This window comes from Pyrus communis, chromosome 11 (genome assembly GCF_041283825.1).
Source record: "Pyrus communis isolate YQ-2024b chromosome 11, ASM4128382v1, whole genome shotgun sequence".
In the NCBI taxonomy this organism is placed as follows: domain Eukaryota; kingdom Viridiplantae; phylum Streptophyta; class Magnoliopsida; order Rosales; family Rosaceae; genus Pyrus; species Pyrus communis.
In genome coordinates, this window is record NC_142575.1 from 28,407,479 (window position 1) to 28,432,216 (window position 24,738).

General features: G+C 38.2%; 1 protein-coding gene and 1 pseudogene across 1 annotated transcript; both read right to left on the reverse strand.

Moving 5' to 3' along the window:
- Positions 1-4,231: 4,231 nt before the first annotated feature.
- LOC137743500 (L-type lectin-domain containing receptor kinase IX.1) lies at positions 4,232-6,630 on the reverse strand. The gene has a single exon (XM_068483403.2). It carries the CDS (start codon positions 6,535-6,537, stop codon positions 4,444-4,446), a length of 2,094 nt encoding a protein of 697 aa, XP_068339504.2. The 5' UTR covers positions 6,538-6,630; the 3' UTR covers positions 4,232-4,443.
- An 11,065-nt stretch (positions 6,631-17,695) lies between these two features.
- Positions 17,696-20,395, reverse strand: LOC137741364 (L-type lectin-domain containing receptor kinase IX.1 pseudogene; annotated as a pseudogene).
- Between the last annotated feature and the right edge of the window lie 4,343 nt (positions 20,396-24,738).

Genomic DNA, 24,738 nt, shown 5'->3' on the forward strand with positions numbered 1-24,738 from the left:
ATATATCTAGCAATGACCTGAGGTCTATCCAACCTAATTAAGAGTATTGCCACGCTCCTCGTTGTATGAATGGTACTGAATTACCATTTAAGGGACCTTATATTCTCCCCGTCATTGAGTTTTAAAGGATATTCGAGTTGACAATGATCAAGAATGAAACCATTGAAGAAAATAGAGCGACATATCTTTGCACTACCTCCAAAAATAAGCCTGAAACTTTGATTTAGGGTCAATGGGTTCTCTCCCAACTAGGAACACACCACATGTGGCTGGCCTAAAGCCTGGTTAGTGAGCAGTTTACTTGCCTTAGCACGACCTTTTGGGACACTTAGGTCGAACAATGATGCTACAATGCATCTCATTACCTGATGAAAGGATCTTGTGCCTACAAGCACACTTTTCCAAGCCTGCTCAATAGGGAAATTGATTTTCTAAATCATCCCTTGCAAAGATACAAAATCACCCTTTTTTACAGTGGATTGAAGGGAATATATGTGGACTAATCCAACCAAAATGAGGACCATATAAATACTTATGGGTTTGGTTAATGAGTCGACAAACTGATCATATGTTTGTCTACACACATTGCTGCTAAACCCCATGGCTGATTAGGGGTTCGCCACCCTACATATCCCATAAAGTCCAGGAAACTAGATAATGCTAGAGAGTTTATATCGATGGTTTTTTGGATAAAGTATTGCATGTCTTTTGGGTTTATAATTGAACATCGAATTCCCATGTTCACCCCAAATAGCCTCGCCTAGTTATCATAAAGCGCAATTTAACTGATCACCCAGACCTTGGTAAACGTACCAAGTTTTCAGTTTCTGCCTAGGGCTATGCAATCTTGTACGCAGCTATGTTGGTTCGCCTTGAGGCCCATTGCCACCCAACCTATACGATGTTATAGTTGGCTACTAGGTACAAACCTGATGTTTTTTGTATTTATGCATTTAGGTGTGCATTTGCCAAGTTGCGCTGCCTCAATGTACCAACATGGGTCCTCAAAGAAGGATGTGAATCTTTGTCGAACATGATTCTCCTTCACACTATCTCTTAAAGCCTTTGCACGTGATCTCTTTACTGCTCATTTGCGGGTTGTCACTTCAATTAGACAGTCTTCCTGCTTTTAGGAGGAGATAAGAATGTTAACATTCATGTAGAACGGCGCAAATTTATGTGGATTTTGTCCATTATGTCTTATCTCGATCCCTATATTGCACAAGTGTAATAACTAAGTGCAATGAATTCTAGCTTTCAGAATGTTGCTCCAGATGTATTCCTTTAATCTAGCTAAAGTGACGAGATCATATATCAGCTACAAACATGCTTGCAAGGATAGACGTACTTAACGGATGTCGAGTCAACATCCTTGAAGGGTGTGCCACCCCTGTTAGATGGTTTGGACGCCCCTGTTAGATGGTCTGGTACACCGGCAGATAGCTAATCAATTTGTCTTAGCCTGGAGCACGACAGATCACTCGGTTCATAGGATTCACTTCCCTAGAAGAGGAAAACATGACCCAACAATGAATCCATTGATGATGTTTTAACTTATATAATAGCTACCAACATAAATGAAAAGCGACGATATCGAACTGTGTTCCATTGATTAAGTGACAACATAGAACTAATTAGGCAACCAAAATTATAATCCAGGTTAAATTCCTTACCAAAGTGTGTTTTGGACCTATCGTTCCTACATTGCCCAAGGTACCCCTATTGTGTTACAAGTAGGAAAGGAAGCGTTATAAGATGAATGAAATAGTGCGATATGATGCACACCTTACGACGCAAGGTTTCTCTCAAACGTCATGTGATTGATAGCAGCGTTAGGAAATGTGGTTAGTGTTTCTCCATGTGGATAGTAATATGGAGGTTTACATGTAAGTTCCTGAAGAATTACATGGACTGGTTCAAATAGTTCCAAACCACGAAACACCCTCTTAAATTGTTTGAGGCATTCATTTATGAATTGAAATAATCTGATGGATGTGGTATACCCGTCTAAGTGATTATTTGATCAGTCAGGGATATGAATGAATGCCCTTGTGTGTTAAACTATGAAGTCTTACTCCAAATTGCTAGAGTTATAGTTTATGTCGTTGACACGAATCTCACTAAGACTCTGGAAGAGCTTAAGAAAACTGTCTCGCACCTGAAGATGGAATTTGAGATGAAGGATCTTGGGATAACTCATTTATGCCTTGACCTGAGGTTGAAGCATTGTTATTTGAATATTCCTTTAGTAGTTAATATCCTATTAGAGTTGTGATCCTAAAAGGGTAAGGAACTAACCTTCCCTACTACTATAAATAAAGGCACAATGGGGTAGAATAGAACACACCTCAGAATTACACATCTCTCTCTTTCTCTCTACTATTGCCGTACCCTTCTCTCTATGGCCTTCATAATTGTTCGGTAAATTATACCTACAACACAAACTTGTTTTGTATGAGATTTTAAATTGTTTTTAAATCTTAAAATTTAAACTGGACAAAGAGATCCAAAAGAAGGGCTGCAAGAGAGGGAGAAAGAGGAGAAATGAGAAAAGAAAGAAAGATAGGATGAAGAAGAAAGATGATAGGAGGAGATAAAGAGAAGAAGGAGATAGAAAGAAGGAAGGAGAAGAAGAGAGAAAGAAGAGAGATAAAGAGAAGGAGAGAGAAAGAAGAAGAAAAGAGAGATTCGGAGTGATAGGAGAGGGAAGAGCGAGAAAGAAAGGGGGATTGATTTTAAATTTAAAAATTCTAAGAACTCATTACTTAATATTATGACTTGGTGGTATTCCGTTTCACTTGTAAGTGAGAGGTCTTAAGTTCAATTCTCATGCAAATGCGAATTTGAACCTCATTATTGGGCTTATTGCTAACCCATTATGAGGCTAAGTCCACCCCACTCCCTTATTCTCTAAAAACACCAAAAATGAATTTTATTTTATTTTTTTATTTTTTTTAACAAACGATAGTATTTAGTAAATACTCCTACCAATTTAGAGAATAAGCTATTTCTTTAAGTTAGTTTTTAGTTTAATTTTTTAATATAATCTTACCAAATAAGTTTTCAAGGCCTAAAACTTGAAAAATATTTTTGAGTTTAAAAAGTTGAATTCAAATAGAGTACCAAACAAACCTTAATAATTTAGAACTTAGATTCAATTTTTCTTTTTCTGTTAGAGATAGATGTATTGCAGTGTAACTGGAATATATGCCTAGAAGGTTTATGAACACCATTCAGTCCAACATATCACAGATACAAAACCAGGCATACACTCAAAAGTAAAAAAAAAGATCATCGTCATGTAAATGTATTATTTGTAGAGTTTATGCCTAAAATTAAATCTTTTATTTGGTATTTTAATTGACACAGTTAAGATCCAAACAGTTTACTTGTAGGCTACGGATTAATATATGTGATTAATTAGTAGTTTTTTTTTCTTGAGAAACTTACCGGTAGTTATTCAAATATAGCGCCATGTGAGATTGCACATTTTGCTACCTACAAAGCCACCTCTGATTGTTAAGCTACGGACAAATATATGATTAATTAGTAGTATTTTATTCTGGAGAAGCTTACTACTTGCAATGCTTAAGCACAAGTTGTATATATGGTTAAACAAATATTGATTGAATACTATAATTAGATTCCTCAACTTCCTCGTGGTGGTTGACAGGTTGTAGTGTCACTTTTAGTAAGTGGAATCGTTATAAAAAATAGCAATTTGTTTGATAAGTGGAATCGTTATAAAAAATAACAATTTGTGACAAACAGTGGAGCTTACCACTTGCACAACAATTATTTGAACAACTAGCTGCATTTTAAAAACAATTTCATGTTCTAATAATCCTGCCACTTTCACTAATTAATGAGGATTAGATCGGAGCATCTTTTTTTCTACAAAAGGAGAACTTAAAACACCTAACTCAAATATGAAATCCAAACATTTCTTTTACAGTAACTATCTATCACTTTGAACAACAAAAAATGAAATAAAACAAAATCTCCTCACCCTTATTCACATAACACATTTTTCCGACTTTTTTTTGTTTGTTTCTATCTTGATACAAGCGATCTTGAATTAGTAGAAATTAAACACAAAATCTTATAGTAGAGTACATGTTTTTAGGGTAACGTTAAGGAGACTAAATTAAATTTGTAAACTAAATGATATGGTTATGATGATTGAATTATTATTCACGTGCTTATTTTCTATTGATGTTTGCAAATTTAGTTTAGCATAACCCATGTTTTTATCCACTTGAACTACAAGTTCCTTATGCCTTCTCTTTTTTCAACTTCTCACACATACAATGTGTGGGGGATTTTACATGTACTAAACCAATACAAAAAACACGATAAATCTAAAAAGAATAGTGAACAGATATATGAAACCATATTTCACTAACCAAATTGATAAGAATTTGCAGAAGATACGATGTGCTATCATGAACCGGTTCTATAAGAAAACGCACTGCCAGATGACTGATGAGAAGTTTGCCCTTTTTCATAGCTAGTAGCAGTACTAGTATCACCATACGGTACTACTGTTGGAGCTAAATATGTGGCTACGGGCATGTTTGATGGGAGAATGGGCAACGGAACTTCGAAGTTAAGCACTTGAATCGCTTGTTGTATGGAAGGCCTAAAGTGATAGTCCGGATGAGCACACCATAACCCGACAATCAACAAACACTCCGTCTCTTTTTCATCAAAATCTCCGTGCAGTTTCGGGTCTGCTGCTTCAATGACTTTCCCTTCTCCGTAAAGCTCCCAAACCCATTCCACCATTTCAACTTGGCTACTCTCTAAACTGAGATCGACGGGTTTTCTCCCGCACGCTATTTCCAAAGCAACAATTCCGAAGCTGTAGACATCTGATTCCTTGCTGGCCTTTCCTGTGGTAACGTATTCCAAAGCCATGTAGCCCCTTGTTCCAGCCACTATTGTTGTTTTTGATTGTTTTCCATGATCAACAAGTCGAGCTAGCCCAAAATCGCCAAGTTTAGCGTTGAAATTTGAATCCAACATAACATTGCTAGATTTGATATCCCTGTGTAGCACGCATTGCTCCCACTCTTGGTGTAGATAGAGCAACCCAGAGGCCAAGCCTTGAGCAATTTTGTATCTTAACCCCCAAAGTAATAAGCATTTTTCAGTGAAAAGATGAGAATCGAGGCTGCCATTGGGCATAAACTCATACACGAGTAGGAGTTTCTTTTTGTGGCACCAACCAATGAGTTGCACAAGATTTCGATGCCTAAGTTGACTAATGATCCTTACTTCGGATGCAAACTCCTTCAACCCTTGTTTAGATTTGCTTGATATCTTCTTAACAGCAACATATGACTTCAAGTCTTTTATATATCCTCGATAAACCCCACCAAATCCTCCCTCTCCAAGCTTTTCTACCCCTGCAAAATTACTTGTCGCAAAAGCCAATTCTTTGTATGAAAACATCCTCGGGCCGGTCCCTTTTCCAAATTCGCCATTAATCAACTCATGAATTGTAGGGTCTTCATTGGTATTAGATTTTCCTCGTGCCTTTTTCTTCCGCAAGAGACACCAAACAAAACTTAACCCTAAAACAAACGCAATAAATCCACCGAGGCCCAACCCAACAGCCAGTGCTATATTGTTACTTCCTGAGCTGGATCTTGGCGGAGGAACTAGTGTAGAATTGAAACTCCATGATTTGATCATGAATTGAGTAGTCCGAGCACCGGAGGCAGCGGAGAACCCAACAATGACCCAATCCGGTAAGTATTGTTCCAGATCAACTACGTAATCAAGATAAGTCGTCAACTGGCTACCATTTACATAACTAGTGAAAGCAACACTAAGATTTTTTGAGCCGGAATTATAACTAATCCAAGCACCATTTTGCTTCCCATCCAAAAGACTTCCATTCCAAGGCTTGGTGATATAAGACTTGAGAGAGTTGATGTCGATTCCCACGTGATCGCCGTACGGGTCATCGATGCTTGGCTTCCCATTCCGGTAGATATCAAACTCCACCGCAACAAAGGGATACTGACTCCTGGACAGAGTTAAGTTCAGGTGCTCCACGGGAAGGCCGAGGCTGCCGCCTCTTCCTAGTGTGCGGTTGAGCAAGGAACCGTTTGGCGCCACGAAGAAGGCGAGCCCGTCGGCATAGGTATTGCTTAGCGGGTCCATTTCAAACGTGAAATGTGTGGTGAAGTCGGCAAGTTTTCCAGTGGCGTTTTCACGGAGGAGGAAGGGTTCGCGGTAAGTTACTCGACCGACGCTCCCGTTCCTCCTAAGTGCGACTGTTTCATGGATTTTGGCGAGTTGGATGAATTGGCCGTCAGTATAAGCATCTCCCTCCAGAGATATCGAACTGTTGATAGTGCTGTTGGGAAAGCTGGAGAAATTGTAGGTTAATGGAGTTGCATAATGGAATAACAGAAGCAAGACAATGGCGAATAGAAGATGGTTTGGTGAGTGAATTGGTGTGATGATTGGAGAGTTTTTGTGATCCATTTTTGTTTTGTGAGAGAGAGGCTGGAAAATTGACATCTAAAATGGTAGAGGTTCTTAGGTACGAAACCGGATTGAGGATGGTGTGAAAGAAAGGGTGAGATAAAAGTGAGGTAAGGGTGGCACGACACGTCAGAGGAGTGGAGCGTGGTGATATATTTGAGTGAGGATTCTCTCCGGATCCTATTTGAGAGAATCCTGAAAATCTTTAAATCGTGTCCATTTATCGTGTATATTGTACGGTAAAAAATTATTTTAAATATTTTTGTTTAAAATTAATTATGAATAGTATTTGATAAAAACTGATCGTACAATATACGATAAACAGACACAATTTGAGAATTCCCAAAATCCTCACACAGGATCCGAAAAGTATCCTACTATACGATATTTTTGTCCGTAAGAAATAGATTGTTCGGTATCGATAACCTAGTTTTTCTCCTAAAATAGGGTTCAAAATAGTAGACTGCAGGAATTAGCATCTATTTACCTGTTGAATCCGATCAAAAAACTAAATAAATTAAAAAACATTTTGGGAACGAATTTCAGGCCTATATTCCACACAACACATTCTAGTTTGTTTCCTGACGCTGGTAAATCATACAATGGTGGACAGGGAAATGTTGAAATGCTTCTATAAGTATTCCTGATCCCTAAAATGATGAACTATCATGACGAAGGAGCTTGAGTAGAACGTATTGATTAATTTCTCAAGGGCAAGAATCTAAGGTTAGTATCGATCAATAAATTGGAACAACTTCGTAAGTATATTTTAGATATATAAATCTAAAGGATCTAATTCGATAAAATTTAAAAGTTAATTTTGTTGGAATTGGTAAAACTCTTTTGATCAAATCAAAAGTAAAGTGTATTACGTAGGAATCAACCATTCATACAATTATTTGATAGAAAGAAATATAAAAAAATGGTATGTTGCTGTCCCTTTTAATAGAAAGAAAGATTTTGTCTTCGCTAGAGAATTTAAGCGTTGGAGTTTGGACTCACAAGACGACTTCGGACTTGGGGCTTGGTTCAGCAGCCACATTATTTTACACATATTTTACACCAGCTAGAGAATTTAAGCGTTGGAGTTTGGACTCACAAGACGACTTGGGACTTAGGGTTTGGTTCAGCAGCCACATTATTTTACACATATTTTACACCAGCTTTTAGTCGTTGATTTAGAACGTTTTGAATTGGTCAAAAATAAATTTTTGAAACATATCTACATTCTAGATTCATATAAACGAAAGCGCAGCCAATCGTGAAGTCCTAACCACGGACAAAAGTACAAAACCATATACGCTTATGACCTTGTGGGCGTAGTGGTTTCAAACATTTGGGTACCTGAAATTTCGAGTTTTCTCTTCTTGGCCACTTAATTTTTAGGGACAAAAAGGTGCCCAAGATTACTGAATATCCTTGTGTGATCTCATGGCTCCATAAAGAAACAAAAAAATGTTAATGATTATTTAGTGGCACTTAATTTCTACTTTATTGGATGAGATCTAGCCACCCAATCTTAATCACAAATACAATCATACTATATGAATGGAAAGTCTTTCAATGAAATAGAATAAATCTATAACAATTTAGTTTTAATTCGTCAAACACAGAGGTTGGGCAAAACCAGAATCCAAAATATGGGGGAGGGGGCAACATAAAAACAACAAAAATTAAATAAAAATCATTCCTAAATTACATACAAATTATTTTATGAAATTAAAGTATAAATTTGCCTGAATTTGAGCATACAGTAGTACAAATTAGAATGAAAGCGATTGAGAGGTAAAAAGCTTTCTGAGAACTAAAGAGATTCAAACCCCCGACACCGTGGTTCATAGTCACATGCTCTAATCCTTTGAGCTACAGGCCCTACCCCATTTTCATTGGATTGGTTCGCTGGAGTACCCTAACAAAAGGAACCTTTCCTCTCTCCAGCCATTTCTGGTTAAGAAGATCCAATAGTGTAAATCGTTTGATAGGTGGATAGGCTAGCAATTCTTACACAACTTATTAACCCAACATAAAACAATACAAAAATAATAAGTTATGGGTCAACTCGTTAATGAGTCAGGTTGTCATTTATTAATAACCAATTAACGAGTCAGATCGTTGTCTGGTTACCAATTAAGAACCCAATAAGATAATGGGTATAAGACAAAAAGAACACGTACACAACCCATTGTTTAGGCCTAGACATCAAACATGACAATTTCTTGCATAACACGTAAACCCGACACAAAGCGACTCGACCCCGTTAATGACATTAAACGACATGACCCGTTAATGACACCAAAACCTAAGGTCACGACACGACTTGACTCGTTAACGGGTTCTCAAGTTCGGTATATCGAAGATATTGAGATAAGTTCATGATACTTGTACCGAATTTTCGGGAATGTTTTGGTTTCGGTTGCTGAATAGTTGAGTATTCTCAGTTTGGTTTTTTTTCTTCAGGCATAGTATGGTTTGGTTCGTGTTCCCTTTTTTTCAAGTTTTTATTCAACCTTATACTTGACTTCCATGAAATCCATGAGGATTTTGATGTGAATGCTATATAGATTTTGATGGAGTTTGGGAGACTTTAATCATGGATTTAAATAGAATTATGTGGATTGTCATGAATTTTTTAATGACCATTTTATTAATAAATATTACTATTTTTAAATTTTCATTATCTCAAAGTGATCATATGAGGTGGTGGAAGTCATGTGGTGATTTTCGGCAATTGGGTGATATAGGTGGTGTTGGGGTGGTAGAGTAGGGGTGCGGGTGGTGGTAATTGGGTGGTGATTATGGTAGTAAAGGTGGCTGTCATGATGAAGGTAGTGTCTGTGATGGTGATGACATCAACAAAATTTAACCAACATGACAAGGTGGTAGTGGTGGTGATGATGAGACCTTGGTGATGGTCATGGTAAGGTGGTAGTAGTTGAGGTGGTTTACGTGGTGACGGTGGTAGAGATGGCGATGGGGGTGGTGATGATGCTTATGGCAATGGCGGTGGTAACAATGATGGTGACAATGGCGGTGGTGGGGTGGAAGAGATGATCATGATAAGGTGGTGATTGCGACATGGTGGTGGAAGGATAATCATTGCATAATGATGGGTTGGAGTATATTAGCAAGAGTGAAAAAAATAAAATCCATCAAAATTTTAGGGGGAGTGGTTGAATTTGATACGACAAAAAAATTTACTATAAAAGCACTCAAAGTCCATCAAAATCCTTGACTTTTTGAACTCCTTTAAAATCAATGAAGTTTTGGATACACCTTGATTTTTTGTAGCACATGGTTTTCCGTTACTCTCATATTTTTTGAGAAGGGAATGTGATCGGCAATAATTTAGCAAATTTTGGGTTACTCTCGTCTTTCCTTGTATGGCATGCGGCTCCACCCTTGGAGACTCTCCCTTTGTTGCACATGAATTTTTAGGCCATCCCGACCTATAGGATTGTCTCCCCTTTGATGAATTTGTTTTTGCTTGATCTTTTTTTTATTTTTTTCTTTTTGCTTTGCAACATGCGTTTTAGGTTATTACCTTTGAGGTTTTTGTTTTAGAGGGGTTAGGTTCTATGTCCATCCCTCCCTTTTCCTTGTATATTTTAGGGGTGTGCTATCCACACATCCCATTTTACTTCTCACACACCCCTTGATAATTTTTGTCCGTTGATCTTTGTTAATTCATCTGATCCGACGATCGAAAATTGAAAATGTGTGTGAGAAGTAAAATGGGGTGTGTGGATATCACACCCCATATTTTATTGTTTCTATTTCTATAGGGGTATGGTGTGTATTCTCCTTCTTTTAAAGATAGGCCCTTGAAACTCCTAATTTCCAAACAAAAACTCACCTAATTTTAAACATTCAAATGTCACTTAGTACTACGGTCTAATGGTATTCCTCTTTACTTGTAAGTGAGATGTTTTCGGTTCGATTCTCGCCAAAAATGAATTTGAACCACATTATTGCTAGCACATTGTAAGGTTAAGTGCACCCTCCTCTCCCTTAGTCTAGATAATATGGTTTGTTCAAAAGAAAAAAAAATTCAAATAGATTGCCGTGTAGACAAAAATTTAACAAATTATTACAACATATGTACAACTTATGTCATATAATCCAAATTATCTCAATAAATGTTATTGATCACCCTAATTATAATGAGCAATGAAACACATAAGAAAATTTTACCTTTCTTGTATAATAAATATTAGTAACATATATATAAATCAATTTACCCATCTTTAAAAAAAAAGGGCACCTTTCGTATAAAAATAAAATTAAAAAATTAAAAATTAAAAAATCCTTTGTACAATCAATTATTTTGAATCAAATAATATTGCATGTATAATCACATAGACTAGGCACATGGACATGACAAAAAAAATTGCATGTATAATCACGTAGACTAGGCACGTACGTTGTATTGTTATCATATATATTATATGTGTGTTAAAATTAATTTACTTATACAATGTAATTTTGTTATTAATAATTTAATATGCATTCAAATCATGAAACTAATTAATTCTTTTTTCTTTTCTTTTTCTTTTTCTTTTTAAAAAAAAAAGACTAGCAGCAAGAACCGAACCCAAAACGTTCCGTGTGAAATACGGGCTTGAAATTCATCTCTAACCACTAGGCCACCTTATGGTTATTATTAAATTATTTTTTTTCAAAAGACAAAAGATTTTATTAAATTTTGGTTGTAACACATACATCATCTGTCATTACATTAAACACAAATTGAAGAAAGTTGAGGTTCTACCATAAAACTAATTGGTTGATCCAACCTTATCAAGTCCATTCATTGTAGAGTACTGAAGTGCTTGTCTGATTGTTGTAGCTTCAACTATACCAACGCAATGGTAGAGGCATTGCCCAATGCCTCCCACCATCTTCAAGATCCTAGCAAAGTCCCTGATGACTAACATGTCGCTCTTTTCTATGTCTCGTTGTTCCAAGCATCATCGCAACTTATTTTTAAAATATTTAAATCCAACTGTCTCCAGTTTATCCCCTTCCTATCTATTTTCTTCTCCACCATAGTTTCATGATGCCAAGGCTTGTATAATTTTGTCCAATGACACTATTTTGACCATTCAAGAGACACTTTATTCTCCACACTCTGGAAGAACGTTGTTGAGCGTTAAAGATATTCGAGACAATAATTAGACAATTACTACCACACTGAAACATATGTAGAAAATGAAGTTGAATTTATGTGCATCACTTCCTACGAATATGGCCATAAGTGTATTCTAAAGAAGATGAAGTATATCCCAAGTGGTTTGTATACTACAACCATAAGCCTTACAGTGAGCCACTATGTGGTTGACCCTACCTCAAGAATTGTGCAAGAAATTATGTGGACGGCCCTACCTCAAGAACTGCGCACAAAATTACACTTTGGCATGATCGTTTAGGACACCCTGGACAAACAACGATGCGCCATATCCTTAAATCTTCACATGAGCATCCACTAACCCCAAGTTTAGGTTCGATTCATCGAATTACATGTCAACTCTGCTCTATAAAGAAGCTTATCATTAAGCTTTCTTATGAAAAAATTCATTTGAATCTTCCTACTTTTCTACAAAGGATTCAGGAGGACATTTATAGACCGATTCAACCTCCCTGCAGACCATTTAGATACTTTATGGTATTGGTTGACGCTTCCACACGTTGGTTACACATGTGCTTGTTGTCCATAAAACACTACATTCTCCACATTGGTAGCTCAGGTTAACAAGCTCAAGCTTCACCACCCTAATTATCTAATCAAATCTATCTGATTGGATAATGCTGGAGAATTCACATCTAAAACTTTTGATGACTATCGTATGTCGATTGAGGTTGAAGTTAAACATCCAGTTCTCCATGTTCACACCTAGAATGGCATGGCAGATGCATTCATTAAGCGGTTATAACTAATTACTCGATCGTTGATCATATGTACCAAGTTCTCGATCATCGCTTGGAGCCATGCAATATTGCACGTAGCCATGTTGGTCCACCTAAGGCCCATCGCAACCTAACCATACAACACTTTTCAATTGGTTACCGAATACGAACCTGACATATTGCATCTGTGCATTTTTGGTTGTGCGGTCTATGTGCCGTATTCGCCGCCCTTACATACAAAAATGGGTCATCAGAGAAGGATGGGAATCTATGTCAGATATGATATGATTCTTCTTCTATTATTCGTTACTTAGAACCTTTGACGAACGATCTTTTTACCGCTCGTTTTGCAGATTGTCACTTCTATAAGACAGTATTCTCATCGTTAAAAGGAGATAAGAACGTCCATGTTCTTAAAGAACGATGCAAATTATCGTAGACGATTCCCACTTGTCTCATTTAGATCCCCACATTGCTCAGTCTAAAACTGAAGTGTAACGCATATTAGATCTTCAGAGCGTAGCCCAAAGCATGCTAGATGCTTTCACAAATCTAGCGAAAGTGATAAGATCACATATTTCAACTACAAATGTGCCTACAACGATGGATGTAACAAATGTACAACAGACTTCCCTTCTAGAAGCCCGGGACACTAATTCGGTCAATCCACATACATTAGCGGCTAGCCAATCCTCTACTTCTACACAAAAGCGTGACAATCCCGGAAAAGGAAATCCATGACACAGGCCACTGAGCCTACCATGCATTCGACCATCGCTTACTCATTCTATCCAACTCATAAGGAAAATCTAGATTACGAAAGCGTCCTAAAAAGACGAATTCAATTCCCGAGAATTCGCTAGATTTTAGTCCATTATGCTAGCTTAGATGATGTTTGGTGTAGAAATAAGATGAAAATCGACGATGCATTACCATATGCAATAGCTACTGAGATCATGACGTGCAATGACATAAACCTTGTTTCGTTGATGAATGTTGACGTAGAACTGATTGGTTAAACTAAAAACAAGCAATCCAAGTCGAACTCAATTCACTTGCAAAATGTAAGGTGTTTGGACCTATAGGTTATACTCCTCCACATGTGAAGCCCATTAGCTACAGGTGGGTTTTCGGTCAGAAGAGTAATGAGAAGAATTAAATTGGCGTTACAAAGCTCGTCATGTTGCGGAAGGCTTCTCACAATGTCTCGGGATTGACTATGACAAAACTTATTCACTCGTTGTGGATGTGATTACTTTTCACTACCTTATCGATTTGATAGTTTCTAAAAACCTGAGTATGCAGCTTATGGACGTAGCAACTACGTATCTCTATTGGGATCTTGATACAGAAATTTATATGAAAGTTCTTGAATGACTTACATTGACTCGATCAAATAGTTCCAGACCTCGGAACACGCTCTCAATTCTGTTAAGGTGTTCACTCTACGATTTGAAGCAATCCAGAAGAATGTGGTATAACCGTTTGAGTGAGTATTTGATTAGTCAGGGATATGTGAACAATGAACCATGCCCTTGCATATTCATTAAGAAGTCACATTCTGGTTTTGCGATTGTTGCAGTTTATATCGACGACATGAACCTTATCAGAACTCCTAAAAAGCTCGACAGAATTATCGCGCTCCTAAAGTCAGAATTTGAGATAAAGATCTTCAGAAAACTTGATACTGTCTCGGTCTCAAGATAGAGTACCATTCAGATGGAATCTTAGTACATCAATCAAACAACATCCAGAAGGTGTTGTGCCACTTTAACGAGGATAAAATGAAACCTTTAAGTACTCCTACAATCGTTCGATCGCTTGATGCAAAACAAGATCCTTTCCTTCCGAAAAAGGATGAATAAGAGATTTTGAAATTCGAAATTCCTTATCTAAGTATGATAGGTGCTTTATTGTACTTAGCTCAATGCACTAGACCCAACATCTCATTCGTTGTTAATCTTTTAACAAGATATAGTAATGCACCGACATGCAGACACTGGATTAGTGTGAAAGACATCCTCAGTTACCTTAAGGCTACTACTAAAGGTACTCGGGAATGCTTCTGGATGAGGGTAGTTGTGGGCCATATTCGAAGCTCTCGTCGTTGACATCTCTACGACAATCTATGAAGATAACGTAGCATTTCGAATAGCTTAAGAAGGGTTATATCAAGGGAGACAACACCAAGCACATTGCGCCAAAGTTTTTCTCAACATATCAACAACAAGAGCATCAAAGGATTGAAGTCACACAAATCTATTCACAAGACAACCTAGCAGACCTCTTCATTAAATCACTACCGAAGGCGACGTTTCAGAAGCTTGTTCAAGAAATATGTATGCATAAACTTTCCGAGTTGTAACATTATTAATTCTCTTTGAAATTATGTGAAACTCAGGGGAGTATCCTGAAGTATACTTGCTTGATCTTAATGTACTCTTTTTCCCTACGACTATGAGCATTTTTCCCTTTGAGTTTTTGCTACTTAACGAGATTTTGACGAGACACCCACCTTAGGTTGATCATATCTCTGATGACGTCCCGTAGACGTTTTATTTGACTTTGCATTTTCTTACGCAATTTTCCTTAGACTATGGGTTTTGTCGCTATTTGAGTTTTACCATAGCCATTGGGTCTTTTGTGAGACTTAGTTCTATATGCAAATTCCTTCTTTGTTTGAGACTAGCATGTTCCCTTTATCAGTGTTGACGAGTCGACTTCCTCAGTTCTACATGATGCCAAATCTACTTGAGTATTTACACATTCAATGGAGTGTTATAAACATTCTATTAGGACTTGTATTCCCTGGAGGAGAAGGGTTTTTCTATAACAACCTGTTCCTTTTTCTCAATTCTCTCATCTCTCTTTCTCACTTTCCCTCTCTCTCTATGTTTTCCCTCACTCCCGTGCCCTCTCTCTACAACTCTCCCTCCCCTCTCTGAGATCACACACAAACAACACAACTTAAACAGCACCACCATCATCCCCAAACCTTTCTCTCCCTCTCGGCCGACACTATTCATCATCTTCCTCGACGAGTTTCTCACATTTCCGACAAAGGTAAGCCTCAAATTTGGTCCCTATCATTATAGATCATGTCTAGGTTCATGGTTAGTAAGTTTTTGGGTGGTTTTGGTGGTGTAGGAACTCAGAAAAGCTCAAGGAAAGTCAAATGTGCAAATCTGGAAATTTCCAGGCCGTGGTCGTTTGGCCATCCTTCAGGGCATTTTCCGGCCAAATCCGACCACCACTCGGTCCTCAATTGATATGAATCTCTTCTCCACATTCCTAACTACATTTTGGGTTTTGAATCACTCAATTTCGTTGAGTATTGATAAAGTTATGGACGTTTAAATTTTACCCAGAAATTCCGCCGGGTTAACAGTTTTCCCGCGAACAGTCACCTTTCGAGGCGTTTTCGGCTAAACCACTGTGATTTAGCCATCGTGGAAGGTACCAATCTCTTCCTATCATCGAGTACTATAACTTTCATTTTTTGATCACTTGTTTTGGTTGAGTAACAAAGAAGTTATGGGCGTTTGAAGTGGTGTCCAGAAACCGGTCTATTCATTGGCCTGAAAACGGGTCAACCCGACCCAAGTCTTTTAGACCCAGCCCAATTCCCTTTTGAAGCTAGGCCCTTGGGCCGTGCCAACCCAGGGCCTTTGGCCCGTTGAACCCCAAAAACCTTTTCCTTTGGGCCGGGCTTTTAAGCCCAAGCCCGTGTGAGCCTAAACCCAATCAACCCTAACCCAAGTCCAAACCCTAAGCCTAAACCCGTTAACCCGACCCATTGACCGTTGATTTTTTGGTTGACTTTGTTGAGTTTTGTTCGGGACTCCTCCTAGGCTAATTTTGACGTCCTTGATCCGTTTTTTACGTCTGTTTTCACAAATTCAATCATTTAAGTAGAGTTTTATTAATTGGACCCTTCATGTGCTTAGGTGCATTTATTGTGGCATTTTCGTCTCTGTTAGTTTGTGTGGCTTTCCGATAGCGAAGTATCTGTAAGTGGACCTCTTCTAAAATGCATGTTTTAATAGTAGAAATGCATACATGAAAAGCATGATTTAATAACTACGTTTCCTGAAACATTTTATGAACTATTACGCTTACTTAGAATATTTTGAATTACCATATTTTATTGAACTCATGTTCTTTATAGTCTAGATGATGGATGAATTTATAATTCTTATGAACATGCTTTTACACACTTCTTTATAGCATAGATGATGGATGACTTTATACTATGAAGATGTTTTTGAAATATATATACTTATGTTTGGAAAGATTATATTAAATGATTTTTGTGCTTATCTAGTGGTCACTATTTTGACCTTCAAGTTGGGTGTTGTAGGAGTCTTCAGGCAATTGATACTTATATTGACCTTCGGGTTGGGTGTTGTAGGAGCCTTCAGTTGATTGATACTCATATTGACATTCAGGTTGGGTGCTGTAGGAGCCTTCGGGCGATTGATACTTGTGAAGGAAGAGTTCTATATGCTTTCGGGCGATACTGATACCACTAGTTAACACACTATATACGACATATGTTTTATGTTCTAAGAAAGTTTTATGGCATGCTAGGGTTTTCGGAAAACCTATTATATATTATACTATTGAATTTCCATAAAACTTTTGGGGGTTAGTATGTTGAATAACTATTTTATTTTATTGGATATCAACTTAGTCCACTCATGTTTGTTTTGTGCCCCCTTAGGACTTAGATTCAAGGCATAAAACATACTCTACACAACCCTACAAACACATTTCCTTCTCTTTGCAATTGCTGCCGCGCCTCCCGTCTCTTCCTTTCAAATAAAATAAGGCACAACGATAATTGAATACTACAAGATTTTCATAGAATTTTAGAAATCATAAAGTCTTTATTTTATACAGGTGACTTTTATTGACTCTTAAAAGTGTATATTTAATACACTTAAATTTCAAAGTCAAGTACATTTCATCAAACTCTCTATAACTTAGGCATATACATGCGGAGCAGGGCGTCATCTTTGAGATTTTAGGGACCTTGTACGGAAATTATAAACTGGACCCTTTTGCTCTGGTACCAAATTACATAATCTCACCAAAATTATGTGATCAATCGACAAAATTAGTAGTGAACAAATAAAAGAAGCCATGAAACAAAACAAAATGATGAATAATATAGTAAAACACTAAATCCAAAGGTACACCTTCAGCAACAAATGATATAAAAAATTTGAAATTAAAAATCCACACATTCGTTCTTTTTAATCTCTCTATCTCGCACTCCATTCTCTCAGCCTGAACAAAAAACGAAGTAATCAGATCTCAAAGTTAATTAATCTAACCATATATCAGCCAAAAGTTGAGGGTCCTTTGGAGGTGGGGGAGCCCTGTACACTTGTACAAGTTGCTCCCCCTCAAAGCCGGCACAAGGCGCCATCGTTCATCTTTGTCATCCATCCGTTCATGTCAACGTGGTCATAGAAATTTTCACATTACGACCTGGTCAAAGAAATTCATTCATGACAATTACCACTTATACATCATATTCAGCCTGTTTTTTATGCATGATTTTACGATTTCAAAAACACGAAAAAAGGGAAATTAGAAAATATCCAAAAAAAAAAACCAGGATCCTATCAGTCTGTAAATTATAGTCTGTTTCTTAACCAAGTGAGATTTATCGGATGGGAATTTGTTGTAGAAGAAGATCCTGTGAAGTCTGAGGAATTGGTGTTGTAGGCTTAGCCTGAAGATTCAGTTTGGCCTCCTTGAGAACCAGAAGCACCATCTGACTTTGAGAGCGATCTCGGAGGAGCAAAATAGGTGGCCACCGGCATCTTTGATGGGAGATTCGGCAATGGAGCCTCAAAGTTGAGCACTTGAATGGCTTGTTGTATTGAAGGCCTCATCTTGTAGTCCGGATGAGCACACCACAAGCCAACAATCATCAGGCACTCCACTTGTTGCTCATCAAAATCTCCACATAATTTTGGGTCAGCTGCTTCAATAACTCTCTCCTCTCCATAAAGCTCCCAAACCCACTCAACCAGATTGACCTTACTACTTCCAAACTTTGGGTCGATAGATTTTCTCCCGCAACAAATCTCCAAAGCAACAATTCCAAAGCTGTAGACATCTGATTCCTTGCTAGCCTTTCCTGTGACAACATATTCGGGGGCCATGTAACCCAAGGTTCCAGCCAATGCTGTCGTTTGCGGCTCTTGTCCGTGGTCCACAAGCCTTGCTAACCCAAAATCCCCAAGTTTCGCGCTGAAGTTCGCATCCAACATAATATTGCTGGACTTGATATCCCTATGTAGCACACATTGCTCCCATTGTTGGTGTAGGTAGAACAATCCGGAGGCCAAGCCTTGAGCAATTTTGTATCTTGCCTCCCAAGTTAACACGCTTTGCTCTTTGAACAAATGAGAGTCTAAGCTGCCTTTGGGCATGAACTCATACACAAGTAAGAATTTTCTTTCATGGCACCAACCAATCAGTTGAACAAGATTTCGATGCCTAAGTCGACTAATGATCTTCACTTCCGAGGCATACTCCTTCGGTCCTTGTTTAGAACCCCTCGACATCCTCTTAACAGCAACCGGTGACTTCAAGTCTGGTATAACGCCTTTGTAAACCCCACCAAATCCTCCCTCTCCAAGCATTTCTTCCTCCCCAAAGTTATTCGTCGCCCGAGCCAATTCCCTATACGAAAACTTCCTGGGACCAGCCCCCTTTTCAAAGTCGTTGTCAACCAATTCATGAACCACGGGATCTTCATCACTACTTTCTCCTGTTTCCCTCTTCTTCCGCAAAATGAACAAAACCAAACCCAACCCACCAACCACGACAGCACATCCTCCAACTCCTAACCCAATTACTAGTCCTATGCGCTTACTTCGATAGGCAGAACTAGCCATGGGGTTTGATGCAGGAACTGCAACCACTGCCGGTGGTGGTGCAGTATCAACCTCGTGATCAACGAGTGAAGAAGAAGTGAAATTCCATGAGATGATCTTGTGAAGAGAAACAGAGCTACCCGTTGAAGCAGAGAACCCCACAACGACCCAATCAGGCAAATAATCTTTCAGATCAATAATATAGTAAATACGTGTCATCTCTCGTTCGGTATAATTGTAATCAAAACTAGTGACGGCTAGACTAAGATTTTTTGTAGTGGAATTATAAGTAATGGTAGCACTATTTGGTTTGCCAACCATTATACCGCCATCCCAGCAGCTGGTAATAGAAGAGTTGAGGGAGTTGACGTCGATACCTACATGAGGGAAGGTGGGGTCGTCGAAGGCTGGCTGCTTACCGTTTGGGAAGATATCAAACTCCACCGCCACAAAAGGGTACTGATTCCTCACAATACTGGTGTCGTTCGAAGGTGTGGAGTCGAAAGGGAGGCCGAGACTGCTACCCCGGCCTAGTGTGGCGTTGAGGAAGGAGCCATTTGGGGCTATGAAGAACACGAGGCCGTCGCCATAGTTACTGCTGTGATTGGAGTCGATGGCGAAGACAAAATTGGTGGTGAAATCAGCCAGTTTTCCGGTCGCGTTTTCCCGGAGGAGGAAGGGTTGGCGGAAAGTGGCTCGGCCGACACTGCCGCTCTGTGCTTGGTCCACAGCGCTTTTGGTGAGGCGGAGGAATTGGGGGTCCAAATACGCATCGCCCTCCTGATGTATAGTGGCGAAGTCAGCACCACTGAAGCTGGAGAAGCTGAAGTTTAATGGAGTGATAGGAGGGGTTAAGAGAAAGAAGAGAACAAGTAGGAAGTGAAGCTTTGGAGATCGGAGTGTGGATGCAATGATCATGGCAACCATTTTTGGAAATCAGGAGAGAGATTGAGTTTCAGAGGGTTTGTATTAAGCTAGCTTGAACAAATGTTTCTCATCTGAAGTAAAGACTTGAAAGAGCAGTACGTGCTTGAACAGAGTAGGTTGTGGAATTATTGACACAAGGAGATAACAGAAAAAATTTGTACACTCTGCTGTTATTAAAACATGAGGAAGGGAGTGATATTGCTTTGGTGATATTAATGATAATTAAGGATGTCCTCAGTCCCAAAGCTGTTGACAAACACAAAAGTTTCGGAAATTACCAATTCAAATACAAATCACTTTCCTTCGACAACTTGACCTTGTTGACTCTTTAAACTATGTTCTAGTACTACCAATTCAAATACAAATCACTTTCCTTCCCTTACCACTTTTTATTCATAATTTGGGCAAGGGAAGGAAGGATGTGAAGCTTTGGAAAAAAAATAAAAAAATACACACACACATACATGTTAATGGTGATGTTTTCAGTCGTCCTTGAAAACATATTTACATTTTAGGAGAGTTGGGTTCATAGAATGAAAGAGATGATTTTTTGTAAACATGATCTTTGATAAAAGACTTAAAACATAGACTGTTATGTGCGTGTGTGTACATATAGAGGGTTGGGAGCAAAAAAAAAAAAAAAAAAAGAGGAAGAAACATTTTTCCATCTTTCTTAAGCTTTAGATTTCATTAAACCTAAGGTTCCTGATTTGAAGTTTTTTATTATTAAAGAGAAAATTTGATATCAGCCTAAATTTATAACCTAGTATTAGGATTAGTCCACTTTTTTGTTATTTTTTAATTAAGTCCAATAACGGTAACTCTATGTCACTTAGTATTACGGTATGTTGATATTTCTTTTTATTTATAAGCAGTGTTCTAAAAATTGGTTTAGGCGGCGCCAAGGCGCTGAACGACGGAGCTCTGACCCAATTTCGACCAAAACGTTCACTTAAGGCGGAGGGGATTTAGGCAACCGCCTAGGCACTCGCTAGGCGGTCTAGGCGAAGCTAGGCGCCATTCTAGGTAATTGCAAATCTCAAACTCTCTACAACTTCCGATCTCGACGAGTTTCTATAGCTTTGCCGTCTATGAGCAGATGAGGGAAGAGAGAGTACGCGCGCATAAAGAGAGGGGTATTTGACATTTCAATTGTGGCGGCGCGAGCTGCAATATCACTTTGTGGTTCTGAAGGGCCAAGGAAGAGAACCAAATAGACTTAATGGAAAGGGTATTTTACTTTATTTGTTAAAGGAAGGGATCCTCATTAAAAAAAAAAAATGGGGATTAGTTGTGGGGTCCACACCAACATCGAACTTTAATGATCCGAACCATCTCTTTTTCAAGTTGTACCTCATAGATCATCTTTGCAAAATATTAGCCAAATAGGAAATATTTAAGGCATCTAATTGAGTTCAAAGAAATTAATGAATACTTTGTTATATAAGAAACAATGAAATTTTATCTTGATAATTAGATGGGCAAATGGTTTCTGATTGAACTGAATTTTTACAAGGATGATCTATGAATCGAGACTTACAAAATAGACGGTCGGATTGTTGAAGTTCGATGTGGAGTGGACCCCGCACCTAATCTTCATTGTTTTCAAAAAATGAGGATCCTTTTGCATAAAGGGATATATATGTGTCATCTGAATTATTTGGATAATTTTTTTTTCTTAGGCCATCATATTGTGTACATGAAAAAATAATTAATTATATTCATATAATATATAATAAATTTATTTAAATCTGCCTAGCCTAGGCATTAGGTCCCAGCTTGTCGCACGACAAGCGTCTAGTGGCATTTAAAACCATGCTTATAAGTGATACGTTCAATTCTCGCTAAAGACGAATTTGTTAGCATATAGTACTTCCACTCAAAATTTGACATGTGTTCCATTGTAATCTCTACTAATTAATAAAACACTCATTGTCAACCAAAACCCTATGAAATTACCAGTTTAACCCTCTAATTAAAACAAAACATGAATAAGAAATATGAGGCAGAAATGTAATTTCACACAACCAAATTTTGCTTTTTTTTTTCTTCAAAGCCTCACCTACATGTAATCCTAACATATCTCTAATTTAAAAAATAAAAAATCTCACTCCCACATTCTCTATCACTCTCTTCCTCTCTCCTTATATTTCAAAAACAAAAGTAAAAAAATTTCTCACACACTTTTGTGTGCCAATATGCTAGTGTCAATATAAAAATAAAAAATAAAAAATAAAAAAACTTATTTTAATATAAAAATAAAATTTAAATAGAAAATAAAACTAGAAGAAAGTAAGGGTCTGTTTGGTACTCTACTTGAATCTAACTTTTTAAACTCAAAAACAATTTTCAAGTTTTAGGCCTTAAAAACTTGTTTGGTAGGATTATTTTCAAAAACTGAATTCAAGACTAACTAAAAAATATAGTCTATTCTCTAAAAACATAAAAAGTGAGTTTTTAGAGTTTTTAAACTTAAACTCAGTCCTTTCTTTTCTTTCCCTCCTCCTATCTCACTCCAAATTTATCTCTCTCTGTCCTCTCTTTTTTTACCAATTTAGTATCTCCTCCAATCCGCTTTTTTTCATTCCCACAGTTTGTTCTCTCACTCATCTTCCTATCTATCTCGTACGATCCTCTCTCTTATTTCTCTTTCCTTCAATCATCTCTTACTTTCTTTCCTCCTCTCTCCTCTTTCTCCCTCTCTTGCGACCCCTTCTTTCTAAAACTCTTTATCTAGTTTAAGTCGTCAGATTTAAAAATTTTAAATCGTAAACCAATCAAGTTTTTGAGTCTTTAAAAAAAATTGTTTTCAAGAAATGTTTTGAGAAATGATAAAAAATTTCAAATAGGATACCAAACAGGCCCTAAAATACCCATAACCACCTTCCACCTCCCTTCCCGATGATTCGCAACCCCGTCCTTAGTCCCCATAGCTTCCCCCTTGTTGTGAGGCTGACGCCCCTCTCTATCTCTTCCCCAAAACCTCAACAATTTCTTCATATGACAAATTGTCAATTATAAATAACCCTTAATTTAGACCACTAATTAGAGATCTAGATTGGAAATAACCATTTCACGAAATGGACCCATCCCCACCAAATGGAAAGGCAGTTGCATTGCCAGGAACGGCCTGTAGTGAACAGCAACTGCCTAAGTGCATTTTCGCCCATAAACTGAATAGCCAAGGCAATTCATATTAAAATATTAATATTTTTTTTATTTTATAAAATAATAAAAAATAATTTTATTTTTAATTTCGAATCCTAATAAAAAAATAGGTTGAAAGTATTTGAAAATATAGAAATGTTGTGTAATGTGGAAGAACATGGTTATGTATTTATAGAAAAATATTGGTTGAAATGTTGTATTTTTAATTTATTTTTTTATCTTTTTTTGTGTCACATCCTGGCCCGGGCCCCCACGACATCCCGAGCTCGACTCCACCGTAGCACGATATTATCCTCTTTGGGCCCCGACCACGTCCTCACGGTTTTATTTCTGGGAACTCACACGATAACTTCCTAGTGGGTCACCCATCCTGGGATTGCTCTCGCGCGAATTCGCTTAACTTCGAAGTTCCGATGGAACCCGAAGCCAGTGAGCTCCCAAAAGGCCTCGTGCTAGGTAGAGATGGGAATATACATATAAGGCTTACAGGATCCACTCCTCTGGGCGATGTGGGATGTTACAATCCACCCCCCTTAGGGGCCCAACGTCTTCATCGGCACACTTCAATATTTGAAAATATTGAAATGTTGTGTAATGTGGAAGAACATGGTTATGTATTTATAGAAAAATATTGGTTGAAATGTTGTATTTTTAATTAATTTTTTTATATTTTTTTGTGTCACATCCCGGCCCGAACCCCCACCACATCCCGGGCTCGACTCCACCGTAGCACGATATTATCCGCTTTGGGCCCCGACCACACCCTCACGGTTTTTTTTTCTGGGAACTCACATGATAACTTCCTAGTGGGTCACCCATCCTAGGATTGCTCTCGCACGAATTTGCTTAACTTCGGAATTCCGAAAGAACCCGAAGCCAATGAGTTTCCAAAAGGCCTCGTGCTAGGTAGAGATGGGAATATACATATAAGGCTTACAGGATCCACTCCCCTGGACGATGTGGGATGTTACAATCCACCCCCCCTTAGGGGCCCGACGTCTTCGTCAGCACACTTTTGGCCAGGGATTGGCTCTGATACCAAATTGTCATATCCCGACCCGGGCCCCCACCACATCCCGGGCTCGACTCCACCGTAGCACAATATTGTCCGCTTTAGGCCCCGACCATGTCTTCACGGTTTTGTTTCTAGGAACTCACACGATAACTTCTCAGTGGGTCACCCATCTTGGGATTGCTCTCGCGCAAACTTGCCTAACTTGAAAATTCTGATGGAACCCGAAGCCAATGAGTTCCCAAAAGGCCTCGTGCTAGGTAGAGATGGGAATATACATATAAGGCTTACAAAATCCACTCTCCTAGGCGATGTGGGATGTTACATTTT

Bases quoted from the DNA above. Each gene is read 5' to 3' on its own strand.
- LOC137743500 (XM_068483403.2), bottom strand. From the start codon at position 6,537: ATGTCAATTTTCCAGCCTCTCTCTCACAAAACAAAAATGGATCACAAA.